At 44.6% G+C, this 26,548-nt stretch overlaps 1 protein-coding gene across 5 annotated transcripts in view; it reads left to right on the plus strand.

Annotated features, from left to right (window-relative positions):
- The window catches only part of ENOX2 (ecto-NOX disulfide-thiol exchanger 2), a 304,632-nt gene that overhangs the window by 276,026 nt on the left and 2,058 nt on the right, over nt 1-26,548 (plus strand). For all 5 annotated transcript variants that reach the window (XM_020969840.2, XM_078148015.1, XM_020969843.2 and 2 more), the window contains 4 exons: nt 7,797-7,978; nt 10,472-10,579; nt 13,123-13,228; nt 22,618-22,703. In XM_020969840.2, coding sequence (XP_020825499.1) covers nt 7,797-7,978; nt 10,472-10,579; nt 13,123-13,228; nt 22,618-22,703 — 482 coding nt within the window. The remainder of the gene's footprint in view (nt 1-7,796; nt 7,979-10,471; nt 10,580-13,122; nt 13,229-22,617; nt 22,704-26,548) is intronic.

Consider the following 26,548-nt stretch of genomic DNA (forward strand, 5'->3'; position numbering starts at 1 on the left):
CCCACCCATTGCTTTTAGTTTTGCCTTCTGGAGCTGAGTGGAACAAATCCAGGCTGTCTTCCATGTGACAGGCTTTCAGATACTTACAGACTCCTTATCAACAACATGAGTTGTAAAACATACCCAGTTCTTCTAACCAATCATACAGCAGGATTGCAAGGCCCTTCACCACTCTGGATGCTCTCCAGCTTGTCAACATCCTTCCTAAAATGTGGCACTCAAAACAGTATCTACTACTCGGGATGGAATCTAATCAGGGTCGAATATACTTCCCTAGTCCTGTACCCCATTGTTCTCCTAACATAGCCTAACACTACATTAGTTTCCTTGGATGCTGTATGATATTATTGACTCATACTCCTAAAACCCCCCCCAAAATCTTTTTTTCAGACAAGCTGATATACTTACCCATCTTATATTTGTGAAGTTGACTTTTTGAATCCCAGCTCAGCTATGTGGCCATGGGTGTATCCATAGAATATAAGCTCCTTGAAGGCAGGAACTGTTTTGATTTTTTTTCTTTTTATCCCCAGTGCTTAGCCCAGTGTTTGGCACATGTTAAACACTTAATAAATGCATGTTGCCTGACTGACTTGACCTCAGTTTCCCCATCTATAAAATGAGAACAATAATATGTATATTTCCTTCCTCCCAGAGGGATTGTAAGCAAAGAGCTTTGTAAAGCTTAAGGTACTATAGGAATGGGAGCTAGTATTGAGCACTTGCTGTATGCTATGGGATTAGGAGGATGGCAGGGGGAGGGGGTTAGGGGGGATTGTGGGTGGCAAGTACAAAACTGCATGTGACATGATCACTGCCCTCCTCCTGTACCTTAAAGTCTAATTGAAGAGACAAGGCCAATACTTGTGAAACAATTCAAGAATGATTAAGGGCCAGGCTGCACAGCTCAAACTTTGAGTATGGTAGGAATTCAAGGGGGAAAATAGCAGTGTGGGCTAGAATAGTCAGAGAAGTTGAAAGAGTGAATCATGAAATAAGGAGGTAATGGTATTCCAGGTGAAAAGAATAGCATAAGCAAAGGCATTGATGTCGGAATCATCCATCAGGGGATGGCAAGAATTGTGACCTAAGGAGCAGGGAATATCTTTTATGAAGGGATAGGAGATGAGGTTCAACAGGTAGTGTAGGCCCAGATTATGGAGTGCCTTCAATTCCTGACATTGGACTTTGAGCTTGATGGGGTAGGCAGTGGGGGCTACTGTGGGCTTGTGAACAGGGTCCAAGCACAACACGTGCACTGTTTTGGGAGTGTTAACCTAGTATCCATATGTGTGATGGATTTGGGACAAGAAGAGACTGGAAATCTAGGACCAGTTTTAAGGCTATAGCAGAAATTCAAGTGTGAGATGAAGAAAGTTTGTGGAGTAGGATAGTAGCAGTAGCGGGAAAGAAAACAGAAAGGGGTGAGTTCAAATGCCATCTCAAAGGAAGAAACCCACAGACTTGGTTACAGATTTGGACTTGGTGAATGCAGGAGAGGAAAGAATACAGAAGACGCCAAAATTTCTAGCTCAGTAGATTGGAAGAATGGTGGTAATCATGTTAGAAGAGGAAAGTTAGGAAGGAGACATAACTTAGGGGAGAAGATGGTGTATTCAGTTTTCAACATTTTTAGTTTGAGGGAGATGTCCGGACATTCAAATAAGGATAACTTACAAGTGACTGGAAATACAAGACTGGTGCTTAAGTGAGAAAGTCAGGGCTAAGGAGATCAGCTTGGGAGTCAGTAGCAGAGAAGTTCAAGTTAAAATCTTGAGAATAAATGATCTTACTCTAGAATAGTGAGTGTAGAGAAAGAAAAAGAAAGAGATGAAGACAGGACCTCCAAGCACCGCCATAGTTACAGGCCACTAGAAGTAAGTGAAGCCAAGAAAGGAGATGGGGAGTGATCCAAGGGGTGAGAGGAGAAACAGGAAAGACAAAGGAAAAGAGTCTTAAATGAAGTATGGTCAACAATATCAAATACTGAAGGGATGATTGAAGAGGCTGGAAACTGGGAGTGGGCTTTTCAATTTAGCCAGACAATCCTTAATGACCATGGAAAGAAAAGAAGGCCAAGAAGAAACCAGCTTTCAGGAAATTCACAAGTACAAGTACAATAGAAGCATTGGTACATTGGAAGAGTATGGCCACAAAAAGGATGGTAACTCAAAGTGGTCATGAGGTCTGGGGAGACTATTTTGTTTACAAAATAATGAGACTTGTATGTGTTTAACTATGAAAGGGAAGGAGCCCAAAGAGAGAGATGGAGGAGATAATTGTGGTAATGAGGTCTTAGAGTAAGTGAAAAGGGATGAGGTTCAGGGTAAAGTAGAGAGAAAGTTCTTCCTTTGAAACTAGAGCGGAATGAGAAAAAGGATCTGGGGCCATGTTATGTTGAGGTGAAGTCTCAGGGCTTCCTGAGGTAGCTCATACACCCAGTAGTATTAATCTTCCCCATCAAGTAGGAGGCAAGATCATCCGCTGAAAGTGAGAGATGGGAATTGGGAGTTTAGCACCCCTGGGTCTCAGTTTCCTCATCTGTGAACTTCTAAATTTAGGATTCTGTGTATGACCTTCAGTAACTCACTTCCCCTCCTTGTGCCTCAGTTTCCTAATTTGTTATAATTGACATTCTTTGGCACGTTTAAGGTTGCCAAGGTCCTTTTCCCATAACCACCTTATCAGGCACACAGTGTGCCATCCCCATTTTCTGGATAAGGAAGCTGAAGCTTAGAAGGGCATCTCTTGGGGTCAGGGTCACCTAGCTAGAAAGGGCTCAAACAGGAACTTGTACCCAGGGCCTCAGACTTCCTATCTGGCCCTCTTTCTCTACCACCTTAACACCTCTTGCTTTCAATAGCTTGGTGATATTTGTTTCTCTTTTGGTACTCACATCTTAAAGGTTACCCTCAAAATGTGTTTGTTTTCATTATGCTGCAGCAGAAGAAACTGAGGCATTGAGTTTGGCTTGTAGTGACTCCAAAGTGACAGCAGGAGCCTGGAGCTGCCCTAGAACTTTCACATGGCCCTGATGAATTGCCACCTTTCCCATCTAAGGGACATCAGCCCCGACAAAAACAAACATTTCTCTCTGCCTTGGAAATAGTCAGAAGGAGCCACCGAGAGTTAATGGTGGCAGTTGTGAATGGCTTGGCTTCCCTGCTCAGTGCTCTGTTGTACCTATACTGATAGGTATATTGTATTAAAGGGTAATATTGAACTGCCCAGTGTTCTGCCAATGTACAAGGAGCTCAGCCTTCAGAAAAGGACCCAATTAATTTTAAAACTGAAAGGGAAGATTTTGTGTCCTCATCAAAATAACAGGACAGTGGCAAATGCATGTTGTAGGTAAAGGACCCTTAGTGTTTATGGCAGTTTCTGTTTTCTTTTGCTTAGGCAATTCTAAACCAAAGAATTTATTCCCAGCTCCCATCTGACTGCAGGCATCAGGCATGCTCTTTCCCCCATGGGATGCAACATCATCTCATTTTCTCAGAAGGAAAAATATTTTCCTGTTTTAACTGGTAAATAAACCTCTAGCAATTCCCTAGCCTCACCCGAGATCTTGCCCTTAGTGGCAATATAATATCACAGAAAGAACAATAGACTCGGGAGTGGGAAAGTCTGAACTCATGTCCTACCTCTGCCACTGACTACTGTCACCTTGGGCAAGTTACTCCATCTGTCTGAACCTTGGTATCTTTATTTGTCAAATGGAAATGATAATGTTTGCATTCCCAGCCTTCCTGGTTGGTTGGGAAGAAATTATTTTATAAACCATAATGTGATGATGCCATGACTTGCAAGTGAACTGGATTTAAGTGAAGGAGGGCTATACAAGATCACCAGCCTCACTTTCTCCTCCAGAGTCATTAGAGTCAGTGACAAGATATAAATCAAGATGACTGGAGATGGCCCCCTTAGCTCTCCTACTTACTATCTGTCACCAGTTTTCCTGTCTACCAGAATAAGAGGATTGAACTAGATGATCTCTAAGGATCTTTTTATCCTAAATGCTTCTGTTTAGTATTGAGTACTATCGCCTACCAGAGACCTGCCATGCCCACTTCCATCACCTCTACCCCTCCCCCACAAAAAAAAGTTAACTTTGTCTTTCTGTACGGTCTAACCAGTTTTTGTTAGGCTGAGGTGACCGTGTTTGGCTGCTGTCCTTGGTCCTGAACTGGTTGATAGCCTAGATACTTTCTCTCAAGTAGTCAATTTCCTTTTCTCTATAGAATGCCTAACCAAAGGCTTCCCCTTTCCTTTTTTTTTTTCTTTTTCTTCACCTGGTTTGGGCCACACACTTGTTAAGTCTCAGAAGGCTACCTGATGAGCAGCATCTTAGAAGTTGGGAGAGCTGACAAGGATGAATTTGACTCAGACAGCTATGCCACTAAGACTTGCTATAATAAAAGGGTTCTTGTTCACAGTCAGAACGTCTGCATGATTACAGCAACAATTAAAGTCAATAATGAAACCAGACATTAAAATGAATGTGCACCAAGCCAAAGGCCTTCTGTACTTAAAAAAACAAACAAACCACTAAAATGGGGAGTTTGAAAGCACTTTAACAAGGGCTAATTGTATTGCTGTTTATAGAGAGCAATACCAACATCATCTTTCCTGTAATCCCCAGTCTCCGACTGTCCCATTGACTTAGCTTGCCACAAGCTAGACTTTTTGTGCATAGAAGCCTGTGAACATAGGGATACCATCCAATCTAATCCTTTAATTTAACCAGATTTGAAAACCAAAACCTAGCTAGGGGAAATGCCTTTCCCAAGGTCATATGGCTCAAGTAGCAGAGCTGAGATGGGGAATTGTATGAATGTTGCTGAAAGATTTCATCATAATAATTAGCATTTCTCTAGTACTTCAACGTTTACAAAGCACTTTACATATGTTCATTCATTTATGATCCTCACAACAACCCTGTGAGGTAGGTGCTATTATTATCCTCCTTTTACATATAGAGAAACTGAGTCACCAAGGTTAGATGACTTGCCCAGAGTCACAAAGCTAATATGTGTCAGAGGTAAGATTTGAAATCAGGTCTTCTGGGCTCCAAGTCCTGTGCTGTATCCACTGTGTCACCTAGATACCCTGTTCCGCATGAACCACCCTTGTCGTGCAATTGCCATGTCCCGGCCAAGGGAAATTGAGTATATGATCTGAATTTATGAACCTACTGGACTGCCATCATGAAACTTTGCTCAGCTTATCCTCAACATAGACTAAGCAGGAAATCAGCAGCAGCCCAATTTTCCAGGAGTGTCTTCATATTTTAGCCTTTTTAGTTGTTCTTTTTTCCCCTTAGTAGTAGAGATGGTGCTGATCCTGCCCTCAAGTCACTTCTATTCTAATACATTTTAAAATTCTCCATCTGACTCTTCCATACTGTAATTCTTCCCCCACCCCAGCCCAACTTATTCAGTTTCTCCTAGCCCTTTTGTTTATATGTCTCCTTTGTACTTATTTCACCCTTCCTCATGTCATAGTTATTTGTCACAGAACAAGAGATAGAAGGGACCTCTGAGACCAGCTAGGCAGGCTCCTTCATTTTGTATATGAAAACATTAAAGCTCAGGGAGTTTGAGTGACTTGTCCAACAAGTAAGAATCCGAGGTGAGACTGGAACACTAGGTCCTCTGGCTGCAGAGTCTACTGGTCTTTCCAGTATAAACTCTTGAAGGCAGGGCCTGTGACAAAGCTCTCTTTGTGTTCCTAGTACCAAGTACAGGGCCCTTTACTCAGTAGGTATTTAATAAACACTAATAATTTCTTATTGAAGGCAATGAAAATCTTTCTTGTCTTCTATGGTCCAGTGTTCTTCAGAAAGAATCCATAGGACTTAGCTCCCATCCTGTCCCCCTTTTCCTCCCCTGCATCCTAAATTCCTCCTCAAAGACAAAAATATGTCATACTTTTTTTGGGGGTAGGTAATCAGGATTAAGTGACTTGCCCAGGGTCACACAGCTGGAAAGTGTCTGAGGTCAGATTTGAACTCATATCCTGGTGCTCCTCCTAGCTGCCCCGAAAATATATCGTACTTTTGAAATGAAATCACTTTCCCTTTCATAGACAGGTTTTTCTCTGACTCTCTAAGCATTAAAGCTAGAAAAAACCCTCAAAGATAATCTGTATCAACCCCCTTATTTTACACATAGGGAAACTGAGTCCCAGAGAAGGAAAAGAGATTTACCTAAGGTCACACTGCAATATAGTAACAGAGCTGGGACTTGAATGCAGTTCTCCTGACTGCACCTGACATCCCCCTCGCCTCACTATATCCTCCCTCCCCCCCCCACCCCCACCGTCTACCAACAAAGAAAATCTGGCTCTAACTCAATATTTTGAGCTAATTAGACCAGACAATGGTATATAGGACCATATTGCTGATAGCTATTACCAAAGAGCATAGCTTTTCATGTTCACCTAGCTGTAGGAAGAGATCAGCCTGTGGGTGGGAAGCCCAGTATAGCAGCCTATTTGTGGGCATAGGTGAATTTTTGAATATCTGAAAGCAAAAAGAAAAAAATCCATTTGAGAAGTTTCAATCTGAGGATTAGCCTGTTAAAGGCATTATGCAGCATTGCTAAGTCACTTGCCTTTATTGCCCATTCATCATATGAATGGAAGCATATTTGTAATTTTATTCCTTTTTGGAATGTTAACAGGACACGTAGCACAGAAGTGGGGCACTCTCAGTATAGGACCAAATTCCAACGTGCAAGCAGCAGTGCAGGACAGTGGAGAGAGGACTGGACCAGAGTTCAAGCCCTAGCTCCGCCATTAATTCAGTTCCATTCATTAAATATCAGGCACTGGTCTAAATGCTGGGGATACAAAGCCATGTGACCTTTGACAAGTCCCATCCCCTTTCTGAGCCTCAGCTTCCTCCTATAGATAATGAAAGGGATGGATTTGATGATGTATGTGGTCCCTTAACATTCTGTGAGTCCAACATTCTCTATCTCTTCCCTTCCATTGGTTTTGGGTAGCATGGTATGGTGGAATTTGGAATAGAAGGTCTTCATTCAAGTTCCATCTTTGCCACTCATTAACTTTGTGATTATGAGGACAAGTCCCTTCCCCTCTCTGGGCTTTCTGTCAGAGCCCTGTACCCTCTTCTGAAACAGATAGATGTGTGTGTGTGTGTGTGTGTGTGTGTGTGTGTGTATACATGTGTGCATACCTATATATTGTATATATTTTATTTCTCTGTGTTGTTGTTCAGTTGTGTCCAACTCTTTGTGACCCCGAAAAACATCCTGTCCATGTGTTTTCTTAGCAAAGATACTGGAGTGATTGGTTAAGTGACTTGCCCGGGGTCACATAGTAAGTGACTGAGGCTGGATTTGAACTCAAGTCTTCCTGACTCCAGGCCCAGCACCCTATCCACTGAGCCACATGGTTGCCTCTTTTATTGCTCTATCACCTTAAAAATTAATAAAACACCTTCTTCACAACCGCCTTGTGAGAGAGGTAGTACAAGTGTTTAATTAGACTAGAAGCTACTTGAAGGCAAGGATGGTTTGTTTATTCGTCTTGGTATGCCCAGAACCTAGCACAGAGTAGGCACTTTAAAAAATGTTTGTAAAATTATTATTGCCTCCATTTTACAGATGAGGAAACCGAGGCTCAGAGAGATTAAAACTACTTGTGCTAGGTCACATAGAAGCCAGAGCTGCTCTGATCACACTTAGCAGAGCCAGGTTTCCATGGTCCGTAATTGGCACAGTCAGACCAGCTTGGCAATCTCGTTTGAACTTTCCACCCATGTGTTTCAGCCCTGTTCTCTCAGGCTGAGGCACTGAAGGAAGAAAATGACAGCCTGCGTTGGCAGCTCGATGCCTACCGGAATGAAGTGGAATTACTCAAACAGGAACAAGGCAAAATCATCCGGGATGAGGATGCAACTAAGGAGCAGCAGCTGAAACTCCTTCAGCAGGCTCTGCAAGGGATGCAACAGGTGAGCGTGCAAAGGAGGTCCTTGGCCCCAAGGGGCCTTGGCTTTGGGAATGCTGGCCTCAGGCTGTAGCCCTTGAAGTCATGTTGCCTCCTGCCCCAGGAATAGGCCCTTATTCCCTGTATGGGAGGTCCCAGAGTGCCCTACCATCCCCCATAGAAGCTCCCTTCCAGTGCTAAGTCCTACAGTCTGGCAGGCGTTGTTCGCCCCATTTTCTTGATTGGGAAACTAAGGCCCAGAGAGGGGAAGTGACTTGCCAGTGTCAGGTCTAAAACTAAAACCCAGTGCTTCTGATTGCCAACCCAATAGGTGCTCTTTCCATCCCACACCAGGTGAATGCTTGGATAACCCTTATTAATGAGAGACAGAGTGGCAGAGAGGAGAGAGGGTCAGCCTGAGATTCTGGAAGCCCTGGGTTCAAGTTCCGCCTTTACCATGTACTGAGGCAATGTGAGCCCTAGGCAAGTCACCACAACTCCTCGGTGCCCCAGGTTGGGACATAGCCTGATGAAGTATCCAGAGCCCTGGGCATAGAGTCAGGGGACCTGAATTTGAATCTCTACTCTACCACCTTTGGCCCTGGGCAAGTCACTTTCATCTCCCTGTACCTCAGTCTTCTTATCTGAAAGATGAGGATAATGGTACTTGCACTCCTTCCCACCCAGGGGTGGTAGTTGTGCAAGAAAAGCGTCATGGTACTTTAAAGAAAACACTGGGGGCAGCTAGGTGGCGCAGTAGATAGAGCACTGGCCCTGAAGTCAGGAGGATCTGAGTTCAAATCCAGCCTCAGACCAAACACTTGACACTTACTAGCAGTGTGACCTTAGAGCAGTCCCCTCTTTGGGCTTTAGTCTCATCTTCTGAAAATGAGAGGGCTGGCCTAAGTGACTTGTACGCTTCCTTCCAGCGATGAAGCTAAGTACTAGCATGAGCCTGCTCACTAGGAGTTTCCCATATCAGTGGAACCGCAGATCCTGTCTACAAAAGTTATCATCAAGAGAACAAACTCTTTTCTGGCATTGTTGGGGAGTGAGATAGAAACTCAATATTCTGGTGAAGTTTTTTGTCTAGACCTTTGACTTTTGATTTGATCAGTGTAGACATCTTCTGCATGAGGAAACTCCCTTTGCAGATGCAAGTTGGTACCTCCTCTGAGGCACTAAAAGGGTAAGTGACTTGTCCAGGGCCACATGGCCCCCAGATAGGTCAGAGGCAAGACTTGAACCCAGGGATTATTGACCCTGACACCAACTCTCTGCCCAGGTGCTCCACACTGCTTCTCTACTCTGGTGACTAGATGTCTCTGTATCTACCAATATTGGATCACCAGTTTTGTAAGACATAGAATACAAGTGCCTTCTCAGGTCCTCCTCCCGGGCCTCAGTGGAGCCATCAGACAATGATTTTGTGGGGCCATTGAGACTCATGAAGATCATCTACTGAGGCATAGTGGAAAGACTGCAATCTGTGGAGAGAGTAGTCCACTGATGAAATTGTAGCTCTTTGAAATTTTCAAGGGAAAGGGGCCAGGCAAATACAGATGGTACACAGATTTGGCTAGGACTTTACAGTTTACAAAACACTTTCCTCACAACCACCCTGTGATATGCCATTTTACAGATGAGGAAACTGAAGGCCAAAGAAAAGAAATTATTTGTCCAAGGTCATAAGGTAGTAAGTAGCAGAGCCAGGGTTCAAATTCAGGTGTTCTGGCTCCAAGTCTTGTGTTCTTTCTTTCCACTGAACCCCACCACTGGGGGAAATCAGTCTAGAACTTTATCTAGGGAAAGCTATTAGGACCAGAACTCCTGCCCAGCCACAATTTTACTTGAGAGGCCAGAAGATGTAGGCCTGTCAGAAGGACAAAAGCAGACTCATGACCCTAGGGACAGGGAAGAAGTCAAGTTTCAGGAGTAAATTGATCAATGAAGATAGCCCCTTTAGAGGCAGAAGACCTGGGTCTGAGGTCTGGCCTACGTGGCTCATGACCACTAGGGGAGCCTCTTCCCCTCCCATTTCCCCCATCAATAACATGAGAGGGTTGGACTAGATGGTTTCTAAGGGCTCTTCTAGCTCTGAAACCTATGTTTCTGGGTTCCTCATCTGGAAAATGGGAATAAGCAGACCTTCTGAGGTAGGTAGGTGAAAAAAGTCCTCTGTAAACTCTCCCAGAGCTTTTCACCTCTTCATCCACAAAATGGGGTAAATTTGCCCTTCCTACTACCCAGGGTCCTAATAAGGAAAGGGGAAATTTAAACTTTAAACCTCTAGAGAAAGGGAGTGGTTGTTATTAAATGTCAACCACCAGAAAGAAAGGGAGGAGAGGCATGGAAAAAAACCTTGAAGTTATAAGTATTGTCACCTTCCCACCATTGTGTTTGCCATAGACCAAGGAGGGCCTAGCACAGACCATATTACACATCTAAGCTCAGCCAACAGCCCCTTGGGGAACTTGGGATCTGTCTCCTCATCCTCTTTGATTTGTTCCTTCTTCAGCACCTTCTGAAACTACAAGATGAATACAAGAGAAAGGAAACAGAGCTCGACAAAGTCAAGGATGAAAAAGTGCAGCTGGAAAACTTACTGGAGAATCTACAGGAGCAGGTACAGTGGATAGGGCACAGCGCCTCCCTCCCACAGCCTTGGCCACGAGGACAAGAGGGTAGGGTCTTCCCCATAAGCCTTTCTTTTGTTACCACACATGCCAGTGTCAAGTTGGGGGCCCATCAAGTGGACACACTCCTCACCAGTCAGAAGGGAATGCCCTCAGATTTGGGCCCATTCAGAGGCCATCCATGGAGTCCCTCACTCCTCATGGTCAGTTATTTGGTCAGAGAGGCAGCCTGGTGTAGTGGATTTGGAATCTGGGGCCCAAGATTGAAGTCCTGGTTCTACGTTACCTGACGCAAGTCACTTCCCCTCTCTTCCCTCCCACCCCTGCTTTTCTCCATAAAGTTTGAAGGGCTTGGACTGAATCAGAACTCCAATTTCTCTAATGCCTTAACAAGATTATATCCAAGATCCTATTCAGCTTTAAATCCAATAATCCCATGATTTTTGGATTAGTCTGTCTGCACTCCTAACTGACAGGGTTTTTTGGAAAGCTAAAAATGCCTTTGGACATCTGTACAACTGATGGCATTTGAAATTACACATCTTATTAACAGGGAGACTGAAGCCCAGTTAGGCCTTGCCTGTTTCTTTGGTGACACACTCTCTAGCGTAGATGGTGCCTAGCTGCAGAATGAGAGAACAAGAGGTTTGTCTAACCAGGACAGTGGGAGTATTACAGAGAAGCAATGTACACAGGGCCGTGTCTTCTGGCTGTCCAGTAGCCCCTACGTTAGTCATTTCTAGCTGCTTTTTAAGTCTCTGAATCATATCATGCAGCCCTTTGTACAGATATACAGAGCATTGCATTGACATTTCTCTGTGGAAACAAACCCAGGTATAGATTGTAGATGGGACCCATAAACTGAAAACAAACATGGAATTCAAGGGGGAGGCCTAGGCTCTGCATAGTGTTCATAGGGATGGAAAGGTAGAATTTTGTCTTTGGGGACTCTGAAGAAGCTGAGACATGCCCCCCCCCCCGAGCAGCTGACAAGCAGCAGATTGATTGAAGCTCCCTAGCCTTGCATTGGGTGCCTGTCTATTGAGGCATGTCATGTCTGCTAATAATCACCACTTTGTTAGGCTCCTGGCCTCACCATTATTCTTGAACACTCAGCTAGAGCTAGCCTCTGTAGAGGCCCAGTGGTGAAAATGGAACTCTGTTCTGCTGTCTTCGGAGAGGGAAGAGGAGAGGGCAACAGGCTCACACACACAAAATCAATAGTCCCCAAGTTGCGCGTGAGCCTTTGTTCTTCATCTCCATGTTCAGCCCAGGAAGGTGCCACACACTCAGGCCCCATCTTGAGTTAGCCACACAGTGGCTTGGAATTTAAGTAAATGAGTGAAAGTGTTTGCTTCTGCAGGGTCTTTTGCAATGTTTTTAATTCTTCCACTTCATAACACCAACTCACTCTCCAGCTTTCCTGAAGCTGTTAAGCAAATGAGTCTAATCTCAGAGAAATCCATTCATCACATATTTAATTGAACAGTGCCAAGGCTACTGTCCTTCCCAGACTTTACTATTATGATAGGAATTCCCAAAATGTCTGCAGGCTACTAGAGAGAGTTCCACACTTGCTGTGTTCAGTAGGCCACAGCATGGGCATGATATAGCCAAACCCATGGCTCGTTGACTTCTAGGCACGAGCATCCTCAGTGATGGTAACCGGAGCCTTTGTAAAGCCTTCAAGGTCAGATCACACTGAGAAAACTTGCCAAACTGTGCCCACATGTAAGCTTTCCCCATTTTAAAATTTAATATACGAGGAAATGACAGATGAAGAGAACAGGAGGAAAGCTTCAGCTTGTTGTGAAGCAAACATAAGTCTCAGTGTGTTTCTTTCCATTCCTTTTCCACAAAGCTGAAGAGGCCCAACTGTTTACCACCAGCAGACCTACCACAGGAGGTGTGATTTGTGGACCAATAGCTCAGCTGGACACAAGTAGGTTAGAAAGCAAAATGCCATCTCTTTAAGCCCTCATTGATAATTGTAAGTTGAAACAGAAGCCATGAGTTTGGTTTGGGCTGCTCTGCAGGGACTCATCACATTCAGGGCTAATTCTGGCCATTTTACTGTCAAGAGAGCAAGCTCCTTGGCTCTTCTGCTAAATTGGTAATAACCAAGTACCCTTGGTCCCAAATCTTCCCAACCCAACTGGGTAATTTTCAAAATGCCAACTAGATTACAACTGATGCCAGTCTGATAGAGAATGCTCTTCTGCCCAAGTAATCAGAAGGCTCTCCAGGTGTCATAGACTGCTCTACACCTCTTACCATAAGGTACATATCCACAGGAAGCCCAGAAAGCTACTAGAGTTCTTGTTAATTCCATTTTACAGATGGAGAAACTGAGGCTCAGAGAGGTTAAGTGGAGTGCCCATGATCTCATAGCCAATCAGTGGCAGAACCAGGACTTGAAACCAGGGCCCATCTGACTCTACATCCACAATTCTTGCCTGATGTTTTGTTCATTGAAACTAACTGTGTCCACATGAGTGAACTAACCCAGGAAGGCCTTTATTCCTTTCCCCAGGAGTGTACGGTTTCCAGGATCTGTGTATCCAACCAGGAGAATGACCCACTGGAAAGGACTTCAACTAGCACCCCTATCAAATCGGAGAGAGAGGCGCTCTTAGTGGGTAAGAACAATAGCACCTGCTCATCTACACCAGGCACAGGGAAGACACAAAAACACTAATTAAGAACCAACAGTATGATAACAGGAATCATGACATGCATAGTGGATAGAATATAGGACTGGGAATACAAAAGACCTGGGTTCAAATCCTCTGATCTCAGGGCCAGGTCACTTAACCTCTGAACCTCAGTTTCCTTATCTGTAAAATGAGAATAATAACTTCTCTAATGCCTCTCTAATTCGGAGTAGGTAGGTACTCATTTGAATAGCGAGGCTCAGAGGAGATTGTGTGTGTAAAGTGCTTAGTAAACTTCAAAGGCCTGTATAAAGATCAGATAGTGAATATCATGCCCTGGGGTAGGGGAGACCCAAAGCTAACACATGCCCCAGCTCATACCCTCTGGGATCTCACAGGCTAGTGGGGGCAAAGATGCTAACACTCAGAGAACTGTAACACACAGCTTTACAGGATAGGTACAAGAGAGGGGCACATGAGGCCTGAGGGAGATTCAGTATTGCTTGAGAATGCTGAAGCCTTGGTAGGGGTGGGGGGTTAGTTGGGGTGATCTGTGGCACTTTAAAGCATACAAAGTGCTTTTCTTACAACAGCCCCATGAGAAAGGACATGTGAGGGTTATTCTCCCCATTTTACAGGCTCAGAGAACAGAAGGGACTTGCTCAAGGTCACACAGCTAGTAATGTCAGAACTGGGATTCAGAACCAGTTCTCCTGAGTCCAAGGCCAACGCTCTTTGCTCAAAACCTGATTGTTTGGATTAGATGAAACCCAACTAGTCACTCAGTCCTAAGTGCTTGTGAATCATGCCAGAACTCAGCCAGCAGTGGGGGGAGGGGCTCAGGGTCCTTGAGAAAGTGACCTTAATAAAACATAGGCAGTGGGACAGGGATGATACCAACCTAAGTGTATGTGTGGGCCCTGGGCTATGCCTACCTCAGGCACGATAATGTCAGTTGCTGCCAAAGTGCAACAGACCAGGCCCAAAGGTAAGTATAGACAGCTAAGATATGTCTCTTTTTTTACCCTCTGGGAGTCTCCATTAGGAACTAGCCTAGACCCTGTTGGGCAGGGGCTAGAGGGCAGACCCTGGATGACAGACGGTCCAGCTTAAACTTGCCAGATCAACTGACTCTTTGATTGGCTGCTTCCTGGGGCATTTCTGGGCTTGCCCTGAATCGATCAAAGATATGAAAAGTTGGTCTTTATCACTGATAAAAGTGATGCCCAGGCAGTACAATAAGAGGACAAGGGAATACAGAGAAAAACTTGCATCATGTCATACTTCAAGCATCAGTGATTTCCTCAGTGTGGATACTCCCTTCGTAGATACAGATAGCACTCCATTCCTGCCCTTCCCACCCCTGGACTTGTATGTGTGTATGTGCATGTCTGCATGCACGTGCGTATGCGCGCGCGCACACACACACACACACACACACACACACACACACACATACACACATACATACATACATATATACACACACACCCTGCCTTAGTTCATGATCCTCATTAGTTGCTATGGCCAAAAAAAAAAAGTCAGTCACTACCTGGTGGCCATCTTTCTGCTGATGAGTATCATGTTGAATGAATAAATAATGACTTTGACAGTATTTTCTAATGATCTCTTAACTCAGAATATTACATATGCTGCTTAAGTGGGGCTCTACATAGCTAGAGACCATTTGGAATATATTACTTGTCCTGCTCTACTTTCTAGAGGGGAAATAGTTATCTGGAGTATGAATCTTTGTAAAGCTTCTCTGTATTCACTGAAAATGTTTTCTTGTGATATTATGAACTGAGAGGCAGCAAGGCATAGTGGACAGAGACTTGGCCTCAGAGTCAGGGCAATCTGGGTTCAAGTCCCACCTCTGACCCATCCTGACTGTGTGACCCTGGGCAAGTCACTTAACCTCTCACCGCTCCAAAGGTTATATGCTGCAGAGCAGGTGCCTATATCCACTGAAACAGAGAATTTCTTCACTAAGAGAGTCACCCACACTGATGAAGTCACAGGCAAATCTGAACCTAAAGAAAGAAAGAAATGATTTTTTTAAAAAATGTATACATGCACACACAATATTGAAATCATTATAATATATAATATTTTATATATTACCTATTTATATAAAATATTTGTATTTTATATGTGTAAATACACTCATGTGGATATGTATGTATGTGTATATATATTATACACACACACACACACACACACACACACACACACACACACACACACAAACGTGTCTGATATCAACTGTGCCCAGCACAAGCCTCTGTCAGCACACAGTAGGCAGTTCGTGTTAGTGTCTGTTGAAGGCTGCTTTCAGCACACACAGATTGCCACAGTAGGAGAGAGAGGAGCAAGAGACATGAGAAATGCAGAAGGAGATTGAAGCCCCCCAAATATTTCTCAGCCACGGGAAGGACGGAGCTGAGCTCTTGCCACCTCACGCCACCACTCCCAGCCTTCGGTCATAACACCAGCCCCTACAGCGGGGTAGGAGGAAGGGAATAAGCTTAGATTAGGCACCTACTATGTGCCAGGTACTGTTAAGCATTATTAGGGATAGCAGGGCAGGAAGATAGGCTTGCCCCAATTCTTACCCCCAGCGCCCCCTGCCCATGCCCCCAGCTCACCTGATACTGCAGGCCCACTTGGATTCTGGGTTCAGTTGGCCTTTGTGGTGGAGTCCCTGATCAGCCTGTCCTCCTCCCATTCCTGGCTGGGCACCTGCCACCTCCCTTCTGGTTGAGATTCAAAGACAGACTTTCCCCCTGCTACCCACCTTTCTTCACACCGTCATCCTCATCCACCTCAGCCCTACCCCTCCATAAGCCACTTCCCATTCCATCATGGCCTCTTGCTTGACTGTCAACAAACTTTACTTGTGCTAATGAAACCTGGCTCTCTCCAAAAGACGCTCTTATCTAGACACTCAGCTACCCATTGTTCTTGGAGGTTCACACCGTCCATCTATGTTAGACTGCCCACGTCCTTGTCACAGTTAGCCTCTAGCCTCTAGGAGCTCAAGACCCAGGTTTCGGTCTTCCACCTACACCTCATATTTGGGGCTTTCAGTATCCACGTCAGCATCCCAGCAAACTCAACGTTGACTCCCTTGGCCCACATCTTCACTCCACCTCAGCCGCCCATAACTGTGCAGCCTCCACGAGCCAGACCCCTAAGATTCCTCTCCTTGATCACAGCCCCTTCTCGTTACATTCCTTCTTCCACCTCACTCCTCCGAAAGCTGTTCTTTGACCATAATGTGACCTCAGGTCCCTCCCCCTCTCCATGTTTTCACAGTTTTGCCCCGTGGCCTTTGCCCTCTTGTTCCTTTGCCAGGCATGCTTCGGCAGACACTGATCCTGGGTCACCGCCACATCTGCTGGAGAAAGCCATGCAATCTTGCACATAAGGTTCCCTGCAAATTCACTCTCACATCTTGGCTGGGCCCTCCCTCACTTCCCTTCACAGGAATCCTTTTATTCCTCCTTAGTTGGCAGCTCTCTCTCACCTTCTCCATGGTAGCTGTTCCGAACTTTCTGTCCTCGATCTCCCTACAACACCACCAGCCCCTCCTTTCCTCTTAGTAGAGGACCTGGACCCCTACTTTATTTTCAGTCATCTTGAGCTATTTCTACCCTCCTCCATACTTGAAAACCCAACTCTGTCATCCCCCGTTTTCTCCATGGAGGTGCCTGAGGTAGAGGTGGCCCCTTCTCCTTGCCAACTTCTCTGCTTCTGCTCTGGATCCCATCCCCTCCCACTTCCTTTCAGAGCTTGGGGGGGGGAGCTTCCATTATTTTCTCTTTTTCTCTCATCTTCAATCTTCCTTTCTCCAGTGGTTCCTTACCTGTCACCTATAAACATGGCCACATCTCACATTACTGCATTATAACTTCTCCATTACAAAAAGCCTTTACTTGGCTCTGACTTCCTTCAAACGATTAGTCCATATCTCTTCTCCCTTTAACCCTGCAAAGGGCTGTCTATGCTCATTGTCTCTGTTTTCTCACTTCCCATTCCTCAACATACCTTATACCTTTTGGCTTCTGACCCCATTACTTAACTGAAACAGCTTTTTCCAGTTATTGGCATTCCCTGAACTGCTAAAACTGATAGCCTTTTCTGGGTCCTCATCCTACTTTGACCTTATTTCATCTTTTGGTACTATCGACCCCTCTCCCATGTCTTCTTTGACAGTGCTCTCCCTTGGTTCTCCGGCCCATCTAACCATTTTTTCTTCTGCTTTCAGTCACTGTCCAGATCCCATACTCTAAGCACGAACGTCTCCCAAGGCTCTGTCCTATAACACCTTTTTTTTTCTCTCACTGTACTTTCTATCAGCAGTCATAGCAGCTCCCATGGGTTCAGTAATCTCTATGTAGATGACTCCCAGAAGCTCTCATTTTCTCCTGAGATTCTCTTACTTTTGCCAGCTGTCCTCCAGATAAATCTGCTTGGATGTCCCGCCTATGTAATATAGGACTTTTTTGATATCTCCCCTTCATTTCTGTGGAAAGTACCACCATCTTCCTGGTCAGCCAGGTCTGCAACTTCAGTCATTCTTGGACGTTTCCTTCTCCCTCACTTCCCATTTGCCAAGTCTTGATGATTTCACCTCCATGACATGTTTCTCACACACCTCTCTCTGCTTACGTTCAGGTCCTCTTCACTTCTCATCTGGGTTACAACAACATCCTCTTACTTGGTCTCTCTTCCTTCTTGTATCTTCCCCGCAGCTGCCAAATTGATATTCCCAAGACACAAGTCTGGCCTTGTGTCATCTTCTTACTCAAAACTGTCCCTATTATCTCTACGATAAAACACAAAGCTAGTATTGAAAGCCCTTCCCAATCTGGCTTCCACAGGTCATTCCAGTCTTGCATGTGATGCCCCTTCTCACACCCTGGCACGGACCTGCCAGCTCTTCTCCAACTGTAAAGTGTCATTTTCCATCTCCTGCCTTTGCCTTTTCCTTGGCTGTCATCCCTGCCTGGTATGCACTCTTCCCTCACCTCCACCTCTGAGACTGTCAGCTTCCCTCAGAGTCTCAGTTCAGTTGCTATCTCCTGTGTGAAGCTTTTCCTCATCACTCCCCCACTACCCCTCTCCTCGGTTATTAATGCTCCCTCTTGAAACAACTTTGCATTCACTTACCTCCATGCATGTTCTATCACCTCCATGTTAAGTCTCATGATATCACCCCTCCCAATAGTATGTAAGTTCCTTGAAGGCAAGAACTATCTCATTTTCAACTTTCGGTCATGACTGCCAAGCATAGGGCTTTGTACAGAGTAGGGATTTAACAAATATGGAATTGAATTGAATTACCAGTGTCTTCCATACAGACTAATTACTAAACACCTGTGAAGTGACACATAGTCTACAATGTTAGGGGTAGAAAAAACATTGAGGGACTCAGGACCTGGGCTCTAATCTCCTCTTTCTAAAGATAAGGACCAATTGGTCTCTGAGGACCCTTCAAGGTCTAGATCCTCAGAACCTAAGGTGGCTGAATGTGGAATCAGTCACAGTATCTCTGAGCCTTAGTTCCCCTTGTCTGTAAAATGGGGATAATCTATCCGCTTGCACTACCTGCCTCACAGAGATATTGTGTAGTTGTAAGAGGACATAGAAAGGAATTCTTCTCAGTGAGCTAGAAGGAATCTTAGATCATCTGCTTGGAGCCCCTCCTCTTGCAGCTGAGGAAATCAGGACCCAAAGTGGGGGGCAGGGAGAGCTGATACACTGGGGTCCTGGCTCCCAGCCCATTCACCTCTCCATTACACTCGATGCACCTGCATCATTTAATTAAGGAACATTTCACTCTAATGATACTTGAGCACATGCATAGAAATAGCTGCAAGTGTCTGTCTCGACAGTTTCGAGGAAGGAAACAACTTGTTTCAGTTTCCAAGTTCTCCAGCCCATTGGCAGAAGAAAGAATTGTCAGGAAGAGCTGGTTTAGAGGAAAACCTGTGAGGAGTCATCCTGGGAAGGATTCCCGGATGGGATTTTTTTTAAACAGCAGACAGTCTAGGGCTGATGAAAGAGGAAGTAGGTGTTACTGGATGGCTAGGCCCCAGGCTGGGAGCCTCAGGACGGCTGAGCACCATCTTCTTTCTGTTTGGTCCTTTGCTGACCACCAGAAGTACTCCGCATTTGAAATAGCTTTTCTTTTTTTCTAAATAGTATTTTAATTTTTATTCAGTTATATGTAAAAGGCAATTTTTAACATTCTTTTTTTTTTTAAATTTGAGTTCCAAATTTTTCTCCCTCCCTTCCCTCCCCTCTTCCTATAATGCAATCTAATATAAGTTATATATGTACGATCAAGTAAAACACAAAATAGCCTTCCTTGCTTGGCTGATAAAGCCTCCTTCTTTCATGCCATTGCTAGCTCTTTCTGAATTCAATTCTCCCTACTGCAAACAGTAAATAAACACTATGAGCTCCATTTGCCTGGCTCTTTAAGAATGAATTAATGACTGCCTAGGGAAGTCCAAGAACACACAGTGATTGTGTCCTAGGAGGGAGGCCACCAACTGGGAACAAGTTTACTCATGATAGTAAGTCTCCTGCGGTCCCTCTCCACTCCTGGATTTAGGACAGTTTCACCCACCATTAGGGAAGACTGTCCTGAGACTGTCCTGAGAACTTAGACCATTCTTGGCCAGCTTCCTAAGGAGCCTGACAAACACACTGGCTCTTAGATTTTAAGAGTTAGAAGGGCCCTTGGAGACCATGTAGTCCAACCTGTCTCCTTTTACAGATGAGAATACTGGCCAAGATCATACAGCCAGTGAGTGTCAGAGCTGAGATTTGAACTCAGATCCTCTGACTCCAGAAACAGCCCTTTTTCCATGCTGCCACTGTTAATCCTCTAATCAGACAGAGCATTTGTCAAGCCTGTACTTGTCACCAGGCATTGTGCTAAGTGGTAGGGTTACAAAAACAAGCAAAAAGAAAGTCAGTGTCTGACCTCAACTAGCTTACTTTCTGCTGGGGAAAAACAATGTGTACAAAGGAGCTAGAGTGGTGGGAGAGGTTCCCTTGGTAGAAAGGTAGAAAAAGAATCTGCAGAGTTAAGGGCTGAGCCAGGTTTGAAGGGAGCATGGCCATCATGAGTGCTTCCCCAGATGGAGGTTTCAGGGAGGAACTCACCAGTTGGAGGAAGAGGTTGTAGGGGTGGAGGTTCTGCCGGGGTGAAGGCCACAGGGTCAGTGGAGGAGGAAGAGGAGGAGGAGAAGTAAACAGAGGAATCCCTTGGGAATAGGGACTAGACCTGGGATTTCATTGGCATAGAGTACTACAGGTGAGAAAACCCCCTACCAATTCAGAGAATATACTTGCATTGTAACCTGGGATTATATCCAAAGGCCCTGGCACATATTGTGGGCTTATAGATTTTGAGCAGGAGCTGGCTCAACACCCTCCTTCTATAGAGGGGAGCTGAAATGACTTGCCCACAGTTCCACAGGTCAGGCGCTAAGCAACATAGCTGGGATTTGAAGCCAGGAAGATAGCTACAGATCTAGCTTGATCAGGGTCCAAGAACCAATACGTGTCAGAAGCAGAGCTTGAACCCAGGTCTTCCTGGTTCCCATGCCACTTGGCCAGCCACATTAGGTACCCCGATTATTTGCTGGGAATCTGTTGGACTCAGTGCATCAAGAGTATAAGCCCCGAAATGTTGAGAAGTACTTCCAAAGCAGTTTACATGTCATATAAATTCCTAGCCATACACTTCTTGATGATGCAGTCATCACTATGATTGAAAAAATGAACAAGCCACATTTGGATGGAGGTGTATGCTGGGAAGCTGGGGGTACACTGGGAAGTTGTTACTCAGTTCAATTCATCAAATCATGATTAAGTGCCTACTGTGTTCAGAGCACCAGGATGGACACTGGGAGAGAGACAAAATTTAATTAAGGTCTCCTCCTTCCAGGAGCCTCGCTGTCAAATTCATGGAATCACACGTGTGCACTTACACACATGCACGCACACACACACACCCCACTATAATAATGTGATTGCTCATTGTGAATATGTTTGAGGGGTATGAAACAAAGTCCTTTGTTTTGTTTGGTTTGAGGGGGCCATTTCTTGGGCCAGATAAAACCCTAGACTGAACTCAGTTCCTGGCCCAGTTGATCCAAGGACAATCTCATTGTGTGCGTTAATTACCAAATATTCAGGAAGGGAAGAGAAGACTCAGGTATTGAGCTTCTTGTACCAATTATCCAACTGATGTAGTGTTGAGGGCGGAGGGGGGGGGAAGGTCAGAGTACTGTAACAGGCGTCATGAAGGCTAAAATAGCCTGGACAATCTGCTCCTGCAGTTGGCCCAGAGCCATGCTATGAGCATGCTCGTCTTAGAAGAGATAGATCACATTCAACACAAAACTCCCCATCACTGTTGGTGTTGGCAGAGAACACAATCATTTGCTCATGCTCGAAGTACAACATGCACAATCTCCCCTAGAGAGGAACTAGGCAAATCAGGTAGAGATGGAATTTCTACCCCACAGAGCCGTCACTAGCTGTTTCTGTGCCTAGGGCAAGTCACGGCAAATATACCCTGAAATCAACTTTGTACTTCATGATACAAAAATAATGTAAGACAAATTCAGTTGTGAGTGGGAGAAGGAATTAGTTACATTAGTGGCTCACAGATGGGTGTTATTAGCAATACATACCATCTCGTAGTTTCAATTGTTCTTTGTAACTAGGTGTTGAGCTCAGTTATTTCTATACTCCTAAAGGAGTACATTGCTAGGGGCAGCTAGGTGGTGCAGTGGATAGAGCACTGGCCCTGAAGTCAGGAGGACCTGAGTTCAAATCCGGCCTCAGACCAAACATTTGACACTTACTAGCCATGTGACCCTGGGCAAGTCACTTAACCCCAATTGCCTAAAAGCAAAAAAAAAAAAGAGTACATTGCTGTCAACATGTAAATATCACAGATTTCAAAATGTACACAATCTTTTTAAATCACCAGCCTACATTTTTGTTGTTTCTCAATTTTGGTGCCCTGGGGCAAAGTCCCAGTCACCCCACTTTAGTTAGGTCTCTAATATGGCAAAAGAACACATAGATGAATTGTGAAAATTGTTTTCAATATGAACTCATGACAAAGTGTTAGCATTCATATCATCTTTAATATGCTGAGTGGTGGGGAGATGGTGCCTAAAAATGTCAACTTTCTGTTTGAATCATTGAGATTGGTCTAGACCTGGGATTTCATCAATACAGGAACTCCCAGTGTGGAAATGCCTTCCACAAATACTGAGTCACAACTTGGAAATTGACAAGGTATCTCAAGGTTAACACCTATGGTATTTTCTCTGTAGGTATAATATCCACATTTCTTCATGTGCACCCATTTGGAGCAAGTATTGAATACATTTGCTCTTATTTACAGCGTCTGGATACCAAGGTATTTATGGGACAGGAGGAAACTGGGATGGTGAGAAGAGCCTGTGTTGGATACTTTGAAAATATACTGTCAGTGTAAAAGCCCTTTACATGTAATCAAAATGATCCCTTTTATCTTCTGTGATCCTCTCTATCTCTTATTTGGTCATGACTTCTGCTTTGCATAGATCCCAAAGGTAATTTCTTCCTTGCTCCTGTAATTTGTTTATGATGTTACCTTTTATCTCTAAGTCATAGAGCCAATTGGAGCTTATCTTAGGATATGATGTCAGGTGTTAATCTAAGCCTAATTTCTGCCAGATGGGGCATCTAGGTGGTGCTTTAGTGGATAGAGCACCAGGCCTGGAGTCAGTAAGACCTGAGTTCAAATCCAACCTCAGGGTTGTATGGCACTGCGCAAGTCACTTCACCCTGTTTGTCTCAGTTTCCTCCTCTGTAAAAATGAAGTGGAGAAAGAAATGACAAACACTCCAATATCTTTGCCAAGAAAACCCTAAATAGGGTCACAAAGAGTTAGACACAACTGAAAAATGACTGAACAACAATTCTGCCAGACTGCTTTCCAATTTTCTCAGCAGTTTTTATCAGTTATTGCCTAACCCCAGGAGTAGCTGGAGTCTTTGGATTTATGGAAGACTAAGTGAGCAGAACCAGGAAAACAATCTAGACAATAACAACATTGTAAAAACAGAACAAATTTGAAAACCTTAAGAACTCTAATCAGTGCAGTGACCAACCGTGATTTCAGAGAACCAGTGATCAAAAATGCCAGAGACGTGACAGCTCATGCTGCAGAACGAGGCATGCATTTGGGGACGTGGCCAATATGGAAAGCAGCTTTGCTTGACTAGGCATATTTGTTACAAGTGTTGTTTCTGTTTTTGTGTTTTATTTCCTGGGAGCTAAGGGAAACAAATGCTTGTTTAGTTCCAAGAATAACCAGATTGTCAGGATCCTGCCACCTCTGGCAGAAGTATGCCTGTAAAGTCAAGGGTAGAGCTGTCCCTGACCTTGTGCCACAGCCATTATTGCCCAAATCCTTTGGTGTTTTCCATGCCCAAGTTGTCAGACAGTTTGCAGCATGGTCCCAGACACAAGACACCTGTAGCAATACATCTTGCCTGAGGTTCCTAGACAAACAAGAAAAGTTCCGCAGTCAGCCAGACTCCCCAGAGACTCACTTGTCTGGGACTAGGAGATTTCACTCGGATCTCTGGTTCTCTTTGCTGTCAACACATAAATCTCTGCCACAGCAGTATTATAGACCAGCCCAAACCCCTTCTCAGAGGCCAGCTCCTTCCTTGTTTTTCCTGCTGCCTATGGGCATCCTCAGAGTGGGAGTCCCACAAGTTGGCTGTCTTGCCCTCCTGATTATTGTAGAACCAGTCAGGTTTCCTCTAGTATAATATCTCCTGCTGTAGTAAAAATGACAGCTACAGAGCTGAGTACACAGAGAACTAGGCTTGGAATCAAGAAGACCCAAGTTCAGATGCAGCCTGAGACACTTGCTAGCTGTATGATCCTGGGCAAGTCACTGAACTTTTGTCTGCCTCAGTTTCCTCAGTTGTAAAATGAAGAGAAAGATGCCCTCTTCATTCCCTTCCAGCTGTAAAGCTGTGATCACATCATAACTGCAATTCAGAACTGTTGCTAAGCCATTAATATTAGAGGTAGCAAGCTGTGGTGGAAAGAAAACCAGCCTCCAAGTCACATGACCTGGCCCTGCCACCCTTCACACTTCCCCTTTGGGAGCCTCAGTGTCCTCTTCTGTAAAATGGAGACCGTAACTTCCCTGCATTCCTCATGGGGCAGTTGCTTTTAAAAACTTAAGCACTCAAGAAGTGGGAGTTCTTACTAACAGAATGCAAACATTCCCAACCGGAGCCTCGCTTCTTGGTCCCCTCCAGTGGAGGCACAGGTTAAATCTGAAATAGCCAAGGAGCAGGTGGCTGAGAGCCAGCATGGGCTACGGGCTGGACAGACTGCCTCCAAATAATCAACAACTGACTGTTTCATTGTTACTCATCTCATGATTAGGTTAAGAGACAACATGATGTAGAGAGGCCTTAGTGAGGGGGAGACCTCTGGATTTGGAGTAAGAACACCTGGGTTCAAATCTGTTTTCTGCTAGATACTACCCATGTGACCTTAAGAAGGCCCCTTACCCTCTCCAGGCCTCAATTTCTTCTCCTGTCAAAGGAAGGGGGGGTGGGGCAGCCTGGATTTAAATCCTGATTCTGACACTTGCTAGCAGTGTGACCCTGGGTAAATCATTTCATCATCCCCCCAGCCTTAGTGTCCTCATTTGTAAAAGCAGGGAGTTGGACTCAGTGGCCTCTGAGATCCCATCTAGCTCTGGGGCTAGAATCATATGACATCTAAGGATCCTCCCTCTCTGCCCCAGGATGATCATCTGGGCAAAATTTCTGTGCCTCTGTTGGGAGAAGGATGGACCTGTGATCTCATTGGATTAGGGAACTCTCAGTTGAGAAAAGTCCCTCCACCAATGTAGGTTGGCATCTTCCCTGCAACTTCTAGAGGTGCTTAGAGCACCGAAGTTAAGTGACTTAATTGGCACAGAGTAGGCACTGACTAAATGTTTATTGATTGATTGGTTGAATAACACTTGTCTGGGGTCATACAGTATAAAGGTGTCAGAGGCATGATTTGAACCCAGGTCTTTCTGATTTCAACATCTCTGCCTATAGCAAAGAGAAATGTTACTTTTTCCAATAAGTCAAGGGAATCATAGGTTTAGAACTGGAAGGGTTCTTGAAGGCCATCTAGCACAGCTCCCTCATTTTACAAACGGCTAAACTAAGGCCTAGGAGGGTGAAATGTCTTGCCCCAGGTCATACAGGTATTAAGTAGCAGAGTTGGGATTCACATGCAGATCCTCTGGCTCCCAGTCCAACCCTCTTTCAGTTCACTTCAGTGGAAAGGGGGCCTTGTGGTAGGTGCCCCAGCAGTGTGTGGATCCCTGGAGCATCAGTGACAAAAGTGGGCCCCACAGACACTGTCTTCATGCTGTCGTCTTCACTTTGGTCATTTCCATCACTCTGTTTGCGGTATGATCCAGGTAGAACTAGAGTCTCTTCTTCATTTCTTTTTTTTCCTTTTCTTCCTTTTTAAAAAAGGTTTTTCTTTTTTATTATGAACTTAACAAACATCAACCAACACAAAGATTTCAGTTTACAAGGAAGAACAAAAAAAGATCATATACAAAACTACCCACGTTTGTTACATACAGGGGGAGAGTTTTTAAGCATATATTATATTTAACATGGTAGTGACAAAACTGCCATATTTGTCCCTTTCTGAACCTCCTTCTGTTCTTTTCTCACCCTCCAAAAAACCCCTATTCCTAACAAATAATTATACTCAAGCAAAAAAAAAAAAATCAACACATTGGCCATTTCTGAAAATGAATGTTTCATTTGGTACCTATAGTCAATCACCTTGACCAAGAGGTGGGAGGCTAGTTTCAGCATTAGCCTTCTGAAATTCTGATCTCTCCATTTCTTCCTTGGTGTTTGGGGTACCCAACAATGTCACCCCAATGGATGTAGACCAGTATTCCAGGGGCAGGGGAAGTATTTTCTGGTTGAGTTTTCTGTACAGAAATCAGTGGGCCTCACTATGTTGCCAAGAGCCTCCCCCATCCTGGAATTCTATTTGCAAAGAGCAAAGCATCTCAGAAATGCCCCCAGCCTGCCCATTTTGTATCTTTTTTATACTTAGCAGCACCCTCTTTTCAGCTCCTCAAGTGCCAAGTTTATTCATGACTTCCCATCTCTTCTCTCCTTGCTACTAAAATCTCTTTTCAGATTTCCATTCAAAGTTAGG

Source organism: Phascolarctos cinereus, unplaced genomic scaffold (assembly GCF_003287225.1).
Source record: "Phascolarctos cinereus isolate Bilbo 61053 unplaced genomic scaffold, phaCin_HiC Scaffold_8;HRSCAF=390, whole genome shotgun sequence".
NCBI lineage: Eukaryota > Metazoa > Chordata > Mammalia > Diprotodontia > Phascolarctidae > Phascolarctos > Phascolarctos cinereus.